This window comes from Puma concolor, chromosome B2 (genome assembly GCF_028749965.1).
Source record: "Puma concolor isolate L17-30 chromosome B2, mPumCon1.1.hap2, whole genome shotgun sequence".
In the NCBI taxonomy this organism is placed as follows: domain Eukaryota; kingdom Metazoa; phylum Chordata; class Mammalia; order Carnivora; family Felidae; genus Puma; species Puma concolor.
In genome coordinates this window covers 148,868,086-148,881,241 of record NC_141671.1, presented here as the reverse complement: position 1 = coordinate 148,881,241, position 13,156 = coordinate 148,868,086, and the positions used below count along the sequence as shown (strand labels likewise).

At 36.6% G+C, this 13,156-nt stretch overlaps 1 protein-coding gene across 7 annotated transcripts in view; it reads right to left on the bottom strand.

The window, feature by feature from the left end:
• The window catches only part of QKI (QKI, KH domain containing RNA binding), a 152,756-nt gene that overhangs the window by 32,739 nt on the left and 106,861 nt on the right, over window positions 1-13,156 (bottom strand). For all 7 annotated transcript variants that reach the window (XR_015251712.1, XM_086708289.1, XM_086708291.1 and 4 more), the window contains exon 4: window positions 10,454-10,597. Coding sequence is in view for 6 of the 7 variants with exons in the window: in XM_086708289.1 (XP_086564415.1) it covers window positions 10,454-10,597 (144 nt within the window). In the remaining variant the exon portion in view is untranslated. The remainder of the gene's footprint in view (window positions 1-10,453; window positions 10,598-13,156) is intronic.

Sequence of the window (13,156 nt, the reverse complement as noted above, 5' to 3'; positions counted from 1 at the left end):
ACACACACACAAATAACTAGGTGAGGTGACAGATGCGTTAATTCTTGTGAAAACCATTTCACAACATGTGGTAGGTCAAACCATCATGTACACCTTGAAAAAATCACATTGTACAACCTAAATATACATAATTAGTCAATCGTATGTCAATACATAGAATTTAGTGACCATTAAAAAGGGGGAGGGATTAACCACAGTAGTTGCCTGGAAGCAGTGGGGGGAGGTGGTTAATTGATGGCAAAGAGGTGAAGGAAATTTCAACTGTGGTAGCGTATGCAAGTTGTCAAAATGTACACTTAAAACGAAGGTGATTTATTTTGTGTAATAAGAAATTGGAAAAAAAAAAGAAATGGAAAAAACCCTTAAGCACGGTTTCTTTCCTTCTTTCTTCAAAATGTCTATTCTTCAGTATTGAGAAACAGTTCAACTGTACTTAAATCAGACCCATTAGTTGCCATATTATTTCTTAAACACAGATCTCTAGAACACTAGCTGTGAATGCACTCCCAGAAAAAAGATTTGATGGTCAATTAAATTCAGAAATGGTTCCTACCAGAGCCCCATAATAATTACTAGCATAGTAAAGGTTTCCTTTACCTGGAACACTCATGACAAAGTGTCTCATGGAATACAGTTAGAGAAAGGTCACTGCCCTAAATATTAAGGATCTTACTTTAAATAATTTTCTGGACCCCCAGTGCCCTGAAACACAGTCAACCTGGAATAAGTATTTGTTAATCTGAAAAGGATACTAGAATAGCTATAGTTGGGTAACCAACCAATATCTCAAACGTACTACGTCCAAAACTGAGTTCCTGACAACCTCTTCAAAGTCTGTTCCTACTAAAGTCTTCTTTATCAAGGTAATAGCAATTATGTCCTTACAGCTGTTCGGTCTAAAATCCTTGGTGTCATCTCTGACTCCTTGCTTTCTAACATCCCATAAACAATCCATCAGCAAAACTTGCCAACTTCACTTAAAAAATATGCTCAGAATCAGACCATGCCTCACTTCTACAGCTATCTTGGCCCAACCCATCGTCATCATTCATGCGGACTAATCCAACAGTCCATCAACTGGCAAACTTTTCCTGTAATGAGCCAGACAGCAAATGCCTTTCCTGGGCAGATGGTCTCTGTTGCAGTTACTTGTGAGGCACAAAACCAGCCACACACAATATGTTAATGAATTAGCATGGCTGTGTCTCAATAAAACTTTTTAACAGGTAATGAAATTTGAACTTCATACAATTTTCACAATTCATGAGGTATTCTTCTTTTGATTTTTCCCCAACCATTAAAAAACACAAACAGCATTCTTAGCTCATGGGTTATTCAAACACAGGTGGGAGGAAGGATTTGGCCCAAGGGCCATAATTTGAAGACTCTTACGAGAACGTCCTTTCTTGCACTCTTGAATTCTGTATCTGTTTTAAATAAGAGCAAGCCAAGTAATCCTTAAAGAATATTAGTCAGATCATGCCATTCCTTTCTCCTCAAAGCTTTCTAATGGTTTCACCCATCCTAGACTAAAAGCTTAAGTCCTTAAAATAGTAGACAATTAACTGATCAAATGTCCCAATATGTACGTGAACACATCAAAACCAAATTACTTACAAACAGGTTTACTGTGCTATAAAAGGCAAAATGAACTGGAAATTTATAACATATTACAATTTCCCTGTAGCAAGAATAAAGGAAATGAAAACATCCAATAACAGAATTGATAAATGAGTAATTTAATACACAAGCTTTCTCTAAGGATCAAATATATATATATATACATATATATTTACATATATATTTACACACACACATAAAGTGATTTGAAAAATAATATATAAAAATAAGAATTTTTTTCCAGTTAAAGGAATTCTGTACACTTGTAAGCATATTAGGTGAATTCTAAGCTAAGGCTGTAAGATGAAATTGATCCACGAAATTCAACAGCCCAGTTTATTTTGAAGGGATCACAGACAGAGTGTGAGAATTGTGATGCGTATAACAACAAAAGCATTTAAATGTCACCTGAAGAAAGCTTCCCAATTATAATAAATTGAAAATATTTGTTTAAAAGCCTAAGATTTACATATATAAGAACTAAATAATCTACTTAAAATTTCATTCGTCTAACTACAAAATAACAGTTCATCCTGGGGGCTGTATTAAATTAGTAACTATATCACAGAATTTTAAATAAAGAAACCGGGGCGCCTGGGTGGCTCAGTCGGTTAAGGGGCCGACTTCGGCTCAGGTCATGATCTCGCGATCCGTGAGTTCGAGCCCCGCATCGGGCCCTGTGCTGGCAGCTCAGAGCCTGGAGCCTGCTTCCGCTTCTGTGTCTCCCTCTCTCTGACCCTCCCCCGTTCATGCTCTGTCTCTCTCTGTCTCAAAAATAAATAAACATTAAAAAAAAAATTTTTTTTTTTTTAAATAAAAAAAATAGGGGCGCCTGGGTGGCACAGTCGGTTAAGCGTCCGACTTCAGCCAGGTCACAATCTCGCAGTCCGTGAGTTCGAGCCCCGCGTCAGGCTCTGGGCTGATGGCTCGGAGCCTGCAGCCTGTTTCTGATTCTGTGTCTCCCTCTCTCTCTGCCCCTCCCCCGTTCATGCTCTGTCTATCTCTATCCCAAAAAAAAAAAAAAAAAAAAAAAAAAAGTTGAAAAAAAAATAAATAAAAATGTTTAGAAAAGCAAGGAATGGTACTACTTTGCAATAAGACCTACTACCAAACAAAAATGATCAACATACCCTGTCTTAAATATTGAGCAAAACTTAATAAATAATCCATACTGTACACTTCCATATGAATCATGAAAACTACCGTCTTTTCCTACCCAATTAACTTGTACAACAAAGCAGTTATATAAAACCAGAAATCATAAATCCCTAAATAATTCCATGTAACACTAATTTCGTTATAGGGTGCACTCAAAATAGGAAGTGTTTTTTATTGTATCAAATCTTGTCACAATGCACTGTTTCTTCCTAGAAAACCTTTGCTTACTGTTCCACCTACATACTTAGTAAAATCTACTGGTCAGTTTGAGGATTCCTCATAATCATTTTAGAAAAAGTGATTTTAATTTGCTCATTTCCTTCTAACTTTCATCCTTGTACTTCAAAATTCTTCCTCCCATTGAGAAAATAACATGGAAAGAAAATAAACTACATGTGGAAATTAAACGTTACAGTTACACGGAGCTATCCAAAATCTTAAAATGATTTCATTGACATTTTCCTTCTCTAACTTAACACGTTTTTCACAACTACCTAACTGTTTACAATTAATGAGTCACTTCCTCACCACACAACAGCCTCATACCAGGTCACTAACTTGATGCCCTACTTGCAGAGGCCAATACAGAACCTGAATTGTATTTGAAGTGAAATAGCAATCATGACTTTAATATGATTCACATACAATTTTTAAATCGCTCTTACAAACTTACAGGAGAATTAATCAAATGGAATAAGACTAACAGTGGGAAGAGAGATTACTTCAACTGCGTGGCAGGAATACATGCGGTGCTCCACAAACACTTCGAAGGTAGATTTATATCAGTAGTTGGTTTCTGCCCCTAAGTCCCCAAAGATTAGCAAAATCAGGACATTGTTCTATAGTCCTTATTTATCAGTGAGTATAATTTACATTTTCACAGAAGATCACACTGTAATTATAATAGTGTACTGAAGGCCTCAGGAATCTGAACGTGTGCAGTTTAGGCTTACGGAAGTGAGATTCAAACCACCAAACTGTACTTAGGATAAAAAGGATATACTTAAGCAGATATTTGGTAGTAACAGATTTAGACTTGTCAGATAAAAAACATTATATATAACTAGAGAAATTATTCTTTCCTAGTTATGCACAGTTTTGTGATGAACTGATCACTGAAGTCAAAGAAACATCTGAAATAAAATGGTATTATTTCCAAAGTAAGTAAGTTCTCTAGGTAAAATGCCATCAGACTCTAGTAATGAGTGAAGTGTGAATCATCTCAAACCCTTACGTCTGCAATGAAGTAAGAATACTGAACGATATTTTTCCTGAAACAAAGAATTGCCAAGTGGTCTGAGGTTTCTCTATGTCCATATGCTTGCTGGAAAAATGGGGGAGAAAAACCTACTTCATAAGGTTGTTTTGAAACCCAATCTGAATTTAAAGGGTTTGAACTGATTTACTAAACATTTAGTTGTGTATAGTGTTACGTGAATTGATGTGGACACAGTAAAATCATCAAAATTAGAAAAATTAGTCACACGGGAGTATAGTACAACCTTTACCCAGATTCATTAAATCTTAAAAATAGCAGATGCAATTAAATTATTACTTTTGATTATTATTTTAATTATGAAATTTCAGATAGAGCAAAAAAATCTCTGCTCTCTACTCTCTCCTACTCACCCAGGTCCCTTAAGCCAAGACTAGACCTTTTGTGACATTAAACAAGATGGGCAAAAACCCCATGACTATTCATGCAACTCTTTCTACATCTACTTCCTTCCAAACATGAACTTGTTCTACATAGTTAAGAAACATTTATACTGAAATAACACAGACAATCCCACATGTTAGCTATAAAATGTATTCTGTAAATGAAATGTGAACTGAATCATTCCCCATAGAAACAATATGAAACTAGGGGCTATGTACCTGGTCAAGATATGAACATAAAGGTAAGAATACAGTGTTCTGTTACAAAAATGTCTATAATATCACACCACTGCTTAATATAAAAATCTAAAAATCCAAATATTTTTAAGAACCATAAGAATTATTTTATTCACATTTTTGTAATTTAAAGAGATTACAATTATTTTGTAAACTACTAGGAAAGCAAAAATTTAAGACTTTGGTTAATACCCAGGGTTTGAGACAGTGCTGGTAAGCAGTCTTTTTCATACAACACTGGCAGGACTGTAAACTGGTATAAATTGTCTGGAAGGCAACTTGAAAACTCTAATATGAACAAAGTATTAGAATTTTAAATGCACATACCCTTTAACCTAGTAATTCTATTCCAACAGACTTATCCTACAAGTATCTATGTGCAAGTTAATTATCCTGCTTGCTAAGTTTATGCAGCATCTTTTCAATGAAGAGAAGGGAATGGTCATTCTGCTGTTGTATGTTTAGGGAGGTGCTCTCAAAAGATCCAAGGGCCTCCCATGGGGTGAGAGGGTGATGAGGGATGGAGAAAAAGACCACCACCAATGAACCAATAAAAGAAGTAAAAGGCCAAGAGTACTGAAGGGATCATTTACCTAAATAATAAAATCTCAGGGAAAAAAATTCCAGCTCCTTTTCCTCTTGCCCCATACCTTCTTGAACCAGAGCCAAATAAGCTTTTAAACTCATCATCCAAAAAGAAAAAAAAGAAAAAAAAATCAACTGGCTGTATCACTGATGACCACTACCAAACTGAATAATCTTCAGCAACAAACTCCTTCACTTGCCTTTCAAGACTCCACATTCCTGGTTTTCCTTCGGCCTCAGTGGCTCCTCTCCCAGGTCTCCTTTGCTGGATGGACCCCCTTCTTCTTTCTGCTCTCTAGTTGGCGAAGTACCCAGGGCTCTGTCCTCAACTCTTCTTCACCTTTATCCAATTCTTCCATGATACCATTCTAGCCTCGTGGCTCTAAAAGCTTCTGATATAATGACAACTTCAACGTTGACATAGTCTAGTCCCATCTTACCTGACCTGATTGTTACCAACAAACGCCTATTTAACACTTAGCATCTCAACGTTCACACTTCCAAACCCACCTGCTCTTCCTGCCTCTCAAACCTGCTCCTCTAACTGTACAAATAGGAGACGAATCCAATTGCTCCGCATGAAAACCCTGACGTCTTCACGTATACACACCAACCAACCTATCAACGTTCCTGTCAGATTTACCTTGAACATAAATCTAGAATCAGCACTTTCAAACACTAGTCCCCATTACTTTCAGCTCACTCACAAACTACAAGTACTTGTGCATCAGCATCGCTGCTTTCTCCATCACTCTCAATCTGTCTATTCTCTATTCAAAATAATCCTTTAAAATCTAATTAAACCGTATTACTCCTCTCCTCAAATTCCTCCAACAGCTTCTCAAGTCAGACTAAAATCTAACCTGCCTTCTCACCCTTCCTTCTCACCCTGTGTGTAACCTGCCTTCTCACCCTTCCCCACTGACTTCACCTTCCACCACCCTCCCACCTGCTCACTGAGCTGCACCCCCTTTGATAGACCCCAAAAATGTCTCTGGACCATCACACTTTCTGTTGTCTTTGCTTAGAAACCCCTTGGATATCCAAATGATGGCACTACATTTCAATTAGGTGGTTTTTCCAAATGTCACTTTCTGAGAGGCATTCTCTAATCATCCCCTATAGGATAGTATTTCCTTAATCCACGGTTCTCCATTCTCCTTACCCTGCCTGATTTTGCTTCACATCTTAGCACAACCTAACAGTTTATATCTGGTTTTTCTTATGGTCAGTTAATCTAAGCTGCAACCTCCCCACGAACAGAAGGTAAGCTTCAAGATGGCAGGCACTGTGCCAGTCAGCTTTATTTACTCTCTCTGTATCCTCAACAGCTGACACAGCAAATGCACGTGTGAACATTTACTGAACGTACTCAAAGGCCCAGAAAGGAGAAGACTGAAGTTTCAAGAAATCAAATAAACACAGAGTGATTCAATCTGTGGGGGCCTAGTGTGGAATGTGTGCGCATATATGTGTACTTTAGGTTTGGGGCAGAGTGAAAAATGAAGCTGGAAAAATAAGGTATGGCAAATCACAAACAAAACCGTAAAAATTCTGCATTCTCCTCACGGAGTGAGAGGAACCACCAAAAGGCTTTTTTAAGCAAGGTGACTGAATAGACTGCAATGTCACAAAGCAACAAGTATGGATGCTGGCTGTGGGGCTCTGAGCAACCCTGGCTCAAAGTAAGGATAAAGAAAATGCGGGCCAAAGGAAGTGAGCACATCCGAGGGATGCAGGAAATAAACATGACTGGATTTGGTGTTGTTCTGGACACTTGGTAAACAGCTAGAAACGCCAAACCACAGAAGAATACTGAAAATTTAGTCTTAATGGACAAGCAAGCATGTGAGATTGAAATGGTCACCAGAACCAAATTTTGAGGATCACTACTCTCAGTATAAATTTTGACACATGAAAACCACAGAAATGTTTCAAAAAGTTGTCATATAATACAAGAATAAATTGTAAAGATCCCCTGGCAGCTCACCGGAGGGGCAATCTGAGGTTCCGCAAAATGCAAATGCTGATAAGAAACATGTTCTCGTTCACGCAGTGTTTCTGACAACCCTTAGTCAAATCCCATGGAGTTAGGGCAATAATTCTCTTCTGTAATAATGCATTTCAAAATAATTACTAGTCTCCGTATTATTCCCTTTAAAACCTTTATGCAAATAGGAAAAAAAATCAAAATGGTCTCCACTTTCAATCCGAAAATATTGTTTTCAAAATAGTTCAGCAATGATAAACTAAAGGGTTCTGTATGGAGCCTTACAGTGAATTATTTTTTTTTTTTTTTTTTTTTTTTTTTTTTTAGTAAGGGTCAAACCAGTTTACTTAAAAACAATAATGAATTGAGAAGAACTTTTATTTTTCAATCCTGAATTAATGCATCCCTTTTATACTCAGCACTTGGAAGAAATAGTATATAAACCTATACAATTACAAAACAGTATTATTTAGACAGTGTTAAAAAGCTGCAGCAGACTTGTAAGCAACCATTATGTGGTAGGCACTATGTGAAGCATTCTCCATGTATTCTCTAATTGCACAGTAACTACATGAGAGGAAAAGGAGACAGTAAAAAGCCACAAAGACGGGGCTCAAATCTAGAGGTCAGCTCTCAAATACTATATATCCTGCCTCCAATAACCTATATAAGTAAAAACCCAAATCACTGGACACTTCAGGACTGTAAAGCTTGTTTTGTTTAAGCCTTTGCTCATCACAGCACCATCACCAGAAATGTGTAATATGAATGTTATTCCGTTTTCACTGAAAATAAATTCCGTGACATAGCATCCTTGTTACAATAAGCACTATCTGATGAAATGGATAGGATGGGAACGTACTACAAGAATAAATCACTTTATAGAACCTGTAGCTTAAAGTATTTTTATTCTAACATTTGTAATTCTAAGAAAGTTTTATTATTTCACAGGTAGTGATTAATAACAACCCTAAAAAGTACTTCCACAGGAGATAGACTGATCATCAAAAGTACTCTTTTCTTTTAAAATATAAATTGTATAGGGGTGCCTAGGTGGCTCAGGGGGTTAAGTGTCCAACTTCAGTTCAGGTCATGATCTCACAGTTCGTGAGTTCGAGCCGGCGTCAGTCTCAGTGCTGACAGCTCAAGAGCCTGAAGCCTGCTTTGGACTCTGTGTCTCCCTCTTTCTCTGTCCCTCCCCTGCTCACGTCTGTCTCTCTCAAAAATAAACATTAAAAAAAAATGTTTTTAATATAAATTGAATTTTTAAAAAGTTTCTATCATTTTTTTATCTACTACCACCTTTCTATATTCAGAGACAATTTTAAAATCAAAATGGTCTTAGAAGTCACTTATTCCAATTCTCATTTTGTAAATGAGGAAATAAACACAGAAATTCATTAACTTTCTGAAAGACACATGCTGGTTACTAACACAGTTCTAACATGATGCTTTTTCCCAGGTTAATAACTGTTTTTGTTTTTTTTTCCAAGTTTTATTTATTTATTTATTTTGAGAAAGAGAGGGAGAGAGATAATCACAAGCAGGCTCCAAGCTGTCAGTGCAGAGCCTAACACAGGGCTTGATCTCATGAACCTTGAGATTATGACCTGGGCCAAAATCAAGAGTCAGATGCTTAACCAACTCAGCTCCCCAGGCCCCCACTAGGTTAATAACTTTTGAGAACTACAGTAGCTTGCAGAATGATTATAGGTAAGAGTTTAAATTATCTGACAACTGGTCTATTCGCAGTATTAGGTGAACTTATTTGTGTGTATTTTGTGAGCTGAATATTTTCAGTTATACGTAGCAATAAAAATAATGTCAACTTTTTCTGATCATGGGACTAACAGTTCAGTATACTTAGAAAAAAAGCACTGTTCTATGTAGCTTTTCAAAACTGCACAATTATTAAGGAAAAGGAGGAAGGTTATATGGTTTAATAGTATGTAACTACAGGTTTTAGTCTATATTTAACCTGTTTGTTTATATCCCTTATAAGACCTACTGAATAAAATTTACTTGAAACTCTTGTCTTCCAAGTGGTTAACTTTGTCAAGTAAATGGAAAATTGTTCACGGCTTGTAAGTTTGTTTATAGAACAAATTATCTGGGGAATGAAGAACAACAGACGCCATACTCACTTATGTAAATGTCAATAAACTTTTGTTTGGCAGAATACTAACAGTACTCCTAGTTTTTTCAACAACAAGCTAGGGTTCACATTTCTATCATTTTTACCAATGTAAAAAATATTTTTTAAAATGACTCTGAAATCCAACAATCTATTTTTCATTTTCCACTGAAAAAGATAATACCCTGGGAGTGAGTGCAATCATCATTTCTAAATGAGAAGTTCCTAAAAGGGTTGTGTAATAATGAGGAAAAGAGAAAATGGAGGGGGACTGTGCAGGGAGAGATGGGTGGGGTCTTTTCTTTAAGAGACGCCACCCTCCAAAATTACTTTCACTGTCTTATCAATTTCAGTGTCTTCTCTAAATACGAACTTTAATAGTTTTTAGTAACTTAGAAAAAAACATGAAATGAGCTGAAGTGTGAAAAGTGTTCAGAATGGTGCCTGGTCTATCAGCAAAAGTTAGCTCTTTTTTTTTTTTTTTTCTAAAAGAAAAGGTTACCGTATTATGTTCACTATGGAACATTTGAGACAATGACATGGCAGGAGGGTACCTGGAACCCACAGGCTAACATAGGTCTTCCCACGTAAGTATTAGTTGTACAGACTTTTCTGTGCACTCATTACTTGTTTACAAGGAGAAACTGCTCCTCCCTTCAAAAAAAAGCAACCAACCAACCAAAAAAAAAAAAAAAAAAAAAAAAACAACAACAAAAACCTTTCATCATTCATCACCCTACTGATAATGTACCTACTTTCTTACCTGATAATAGAGTGATGCAAAGATAATAATACCTTTGAAAAGTACACAACTAATGGAGTTTGCTCCCCTCACAACAAATCCTTCCCCCCAAATAAACAGGCTTTCCCATTTAAGGATTTGAGCAACGTCTATGCTTGCTTACTATACTAGAGTGAATTATAAATTATTTTTTATATTGCGAGGCTACATGAGATTTCTAAAAAATAAATAACCTATTCTTTATTAACACAATCACTGCAGTAATGAAAACAATTAAACAGAAAAAGGGGTTGGGGCCCAAATCTAAGATTTGGAAATTATTACTTACTGCAGGTACCAGTAATTTCTTCACTTCCTCAACGGCTCTCTTCAGTTTGATCTCTGCTCTGTTCTGAGCATCTTCCACAGTGATCAAGACGTGTAAGTCTTCATTGAGATGCTCCCAATTAGGCTTGCCTCTATTCTGCTCCTCCTGAAAAATTTACAAAGCACACGGTTACAAATTTTTCTTTTCAGAGAGAGTGTATCTTTCATAATACTAACCTGGTGCCAATTATTTAAGCTATGTTTGCATCATTTTGCTATGATGCCATTATAAACCTTCTGAATTATTCTCCTTGCAAAAAGACTGGGTTTTCGTGAAACTACTGGGTCCAATGACAGTTAATTCAACAAGTATTTGTGGAGCATCTACATGTACCAAGCATGGAACCAGATGCCAAACTGAGGCTACAAAGTAAGCAAGGCAGAGTCACAACCCCTGCAAGGCTCTTATGTACTAAGAACCAATTATGGAGTCATCCTTAGGTAACCATGGAAAGCATATTATTTCTTCTGTCTTTTACTTATGGGTAAATAAGTCATCAAGGTTAGCTTAAGCAAGTCAGTTATCAAGGTCCCATAACTAATAACATGCCAATTTAGGAACTGAATCAACATTTTCATTCTCAAGTTCAGTGATCTTTCCATTTCTTTACAACTACTGTTAGTAACATTGGCTGACTTCAAGATTAGGACAGCATTTTGCAAAGAAACATTACTGTGTAAGAGAAATGGAAACATTTTCACTTATAATCATTATAAGGAATACATGTAACTATAGTTCCATCAGCCTTGCTTTAACAAGTCAACCATAAGGTCACTATCTGTATCAACTCACAAATGCTAGTTTCATAGAAAACATCAATGTTTTATTTCCCTGACTGCCTTTAAATCACTTAGTGAGGGATAGCCAGGTTGGAAACCTAGTGGAGCTACAGGGAGGTTTAGAAGTAGGGTTGGCCACGTTTCCCTTTCACCAAAGATATAATAATTTCAGAATGACTTCTTGTTTTAAGTTTCAGGGATAATGCTTTTAAAAATAATTTTAATTCAAAATTTGTAAAAGCATCAAAAACAGTATCAAATTAAAAATAAATATAAAAATGGTACATATAAATGTACCTGGCTCAGTGCAAGGCACCCTACATAAACAACAGAGAATACATATTTTAAAGGTCTCTATTTACTAAATTGTGAGATTTCAATCAAAGGAAAAAACAGCTGGCAAAAATTAATAAAACTAACATAAAAAAGCTCTCTACTTACATGTTTGCAAAGGTCATGCTAGGGAAAAAATATGGACCTTAACCAGTAAGGACAGAAATAAATTCTAACAGTCAAGTATACGTTTCTGCCTGTACTTTCTATTAATAACATTAGTATGAAAATGCATCCTAATGTTTGCCAAATCTGATTGGTGCCCAAGAAAATTAGGGATCCCATTAATAAATGATGTGAATTAAAATTCAAATTTATGAATAAAATTTAGTTTTTTTTAGTGTGTACTGGTATAAATACTAATTGTTTGGAAGGAATTATTTAATAAAAATAACCTATTAAGCATTTCTTTTTGCCTAGGGGACAGACACCATGAAACGACGAGAAAAAATTGAGAACCTCAGGGCTCTCTGCATGCCAAAGAACATAAAATGCACATACACGTAACTCTACTGTAGCAAGAAAAAGACTTAACTTTTATGTTGAAAAATGTTGACAATAGTTTTTCAACAAAATTTATAACTTTTTATGTTTATTAATTTTTTGATAGTTACTTGTATTTTCTGATGAACCTAAAAAAGTGTGCCAATAGTCACACGAACAAGGGACCTCTGTTTCCAAGATAAAACAGTACTTCTACCAAGATAAAAATAACACAGACAAGATTCACTCTCCTGGCTGAAACAGCCAATACAACAGGTGAAACCCAAGAAATGACAGTTCTCAAGCCTCTGAAGGTCACAGGCAGTAAAGCCAGTGGGGCTGAGAAATGGCAAATCAATTAAGTAAACCCCAGGATTACCCCAGCTCTCTGGCTTGGGAGTTTCCAGACTACAGCCCCAGGAAGGGTGCCAGGCTGCCTCTCTGGGTTGAGGAGACTACGTGAAGATTCCAGGGAGGCCAACACAGCCAGAGGTCACAGAGAAGAGTCCTAGGAAGGGCTGCACTGAAAGAATCCTGGAGGTGTGTATAAGGTCTGCTCGAATGCTCTGCTGAACACTGATCGGTGCGTGTGTGGGAGAGGAAATACTGGTGGCTGGAGAAAGAATCTGCCAAAGGGTAGGGTTCAAGGTAAAAGTGGTGGGTTCTCAATGAGCCAGACTGAGATGAGAGACTTCACGAGTCACAGACACCGGGTGAGGTATACAGAAGGTCTTGCCTCAGTAGTGGGAAGTAACGAAAGCTGGTCTGAGCACTGTCCCAGGACTGTCCAAATAAATCTTAAAAGCAAGACCTAAAAGGATGAAAAGTGTTTCCAACTAACTCAACTGTGTCCCAGAGCAAAGCCCAAGAATACTTACAGGAATAGGAAATATCCACCCAAAAAGGTAAAAGTCATACTACATCTAGCACCTAATCACAAATTAAAAGACATGGAAAGAAGCAGGAAAATACAACATCCATGAGAAAAACAACAACAATAACAATCAAAACCAACCTAGAACTGTTATAATTAGTAGACATAGACACTAAACGCTAATGTGCGTGTACA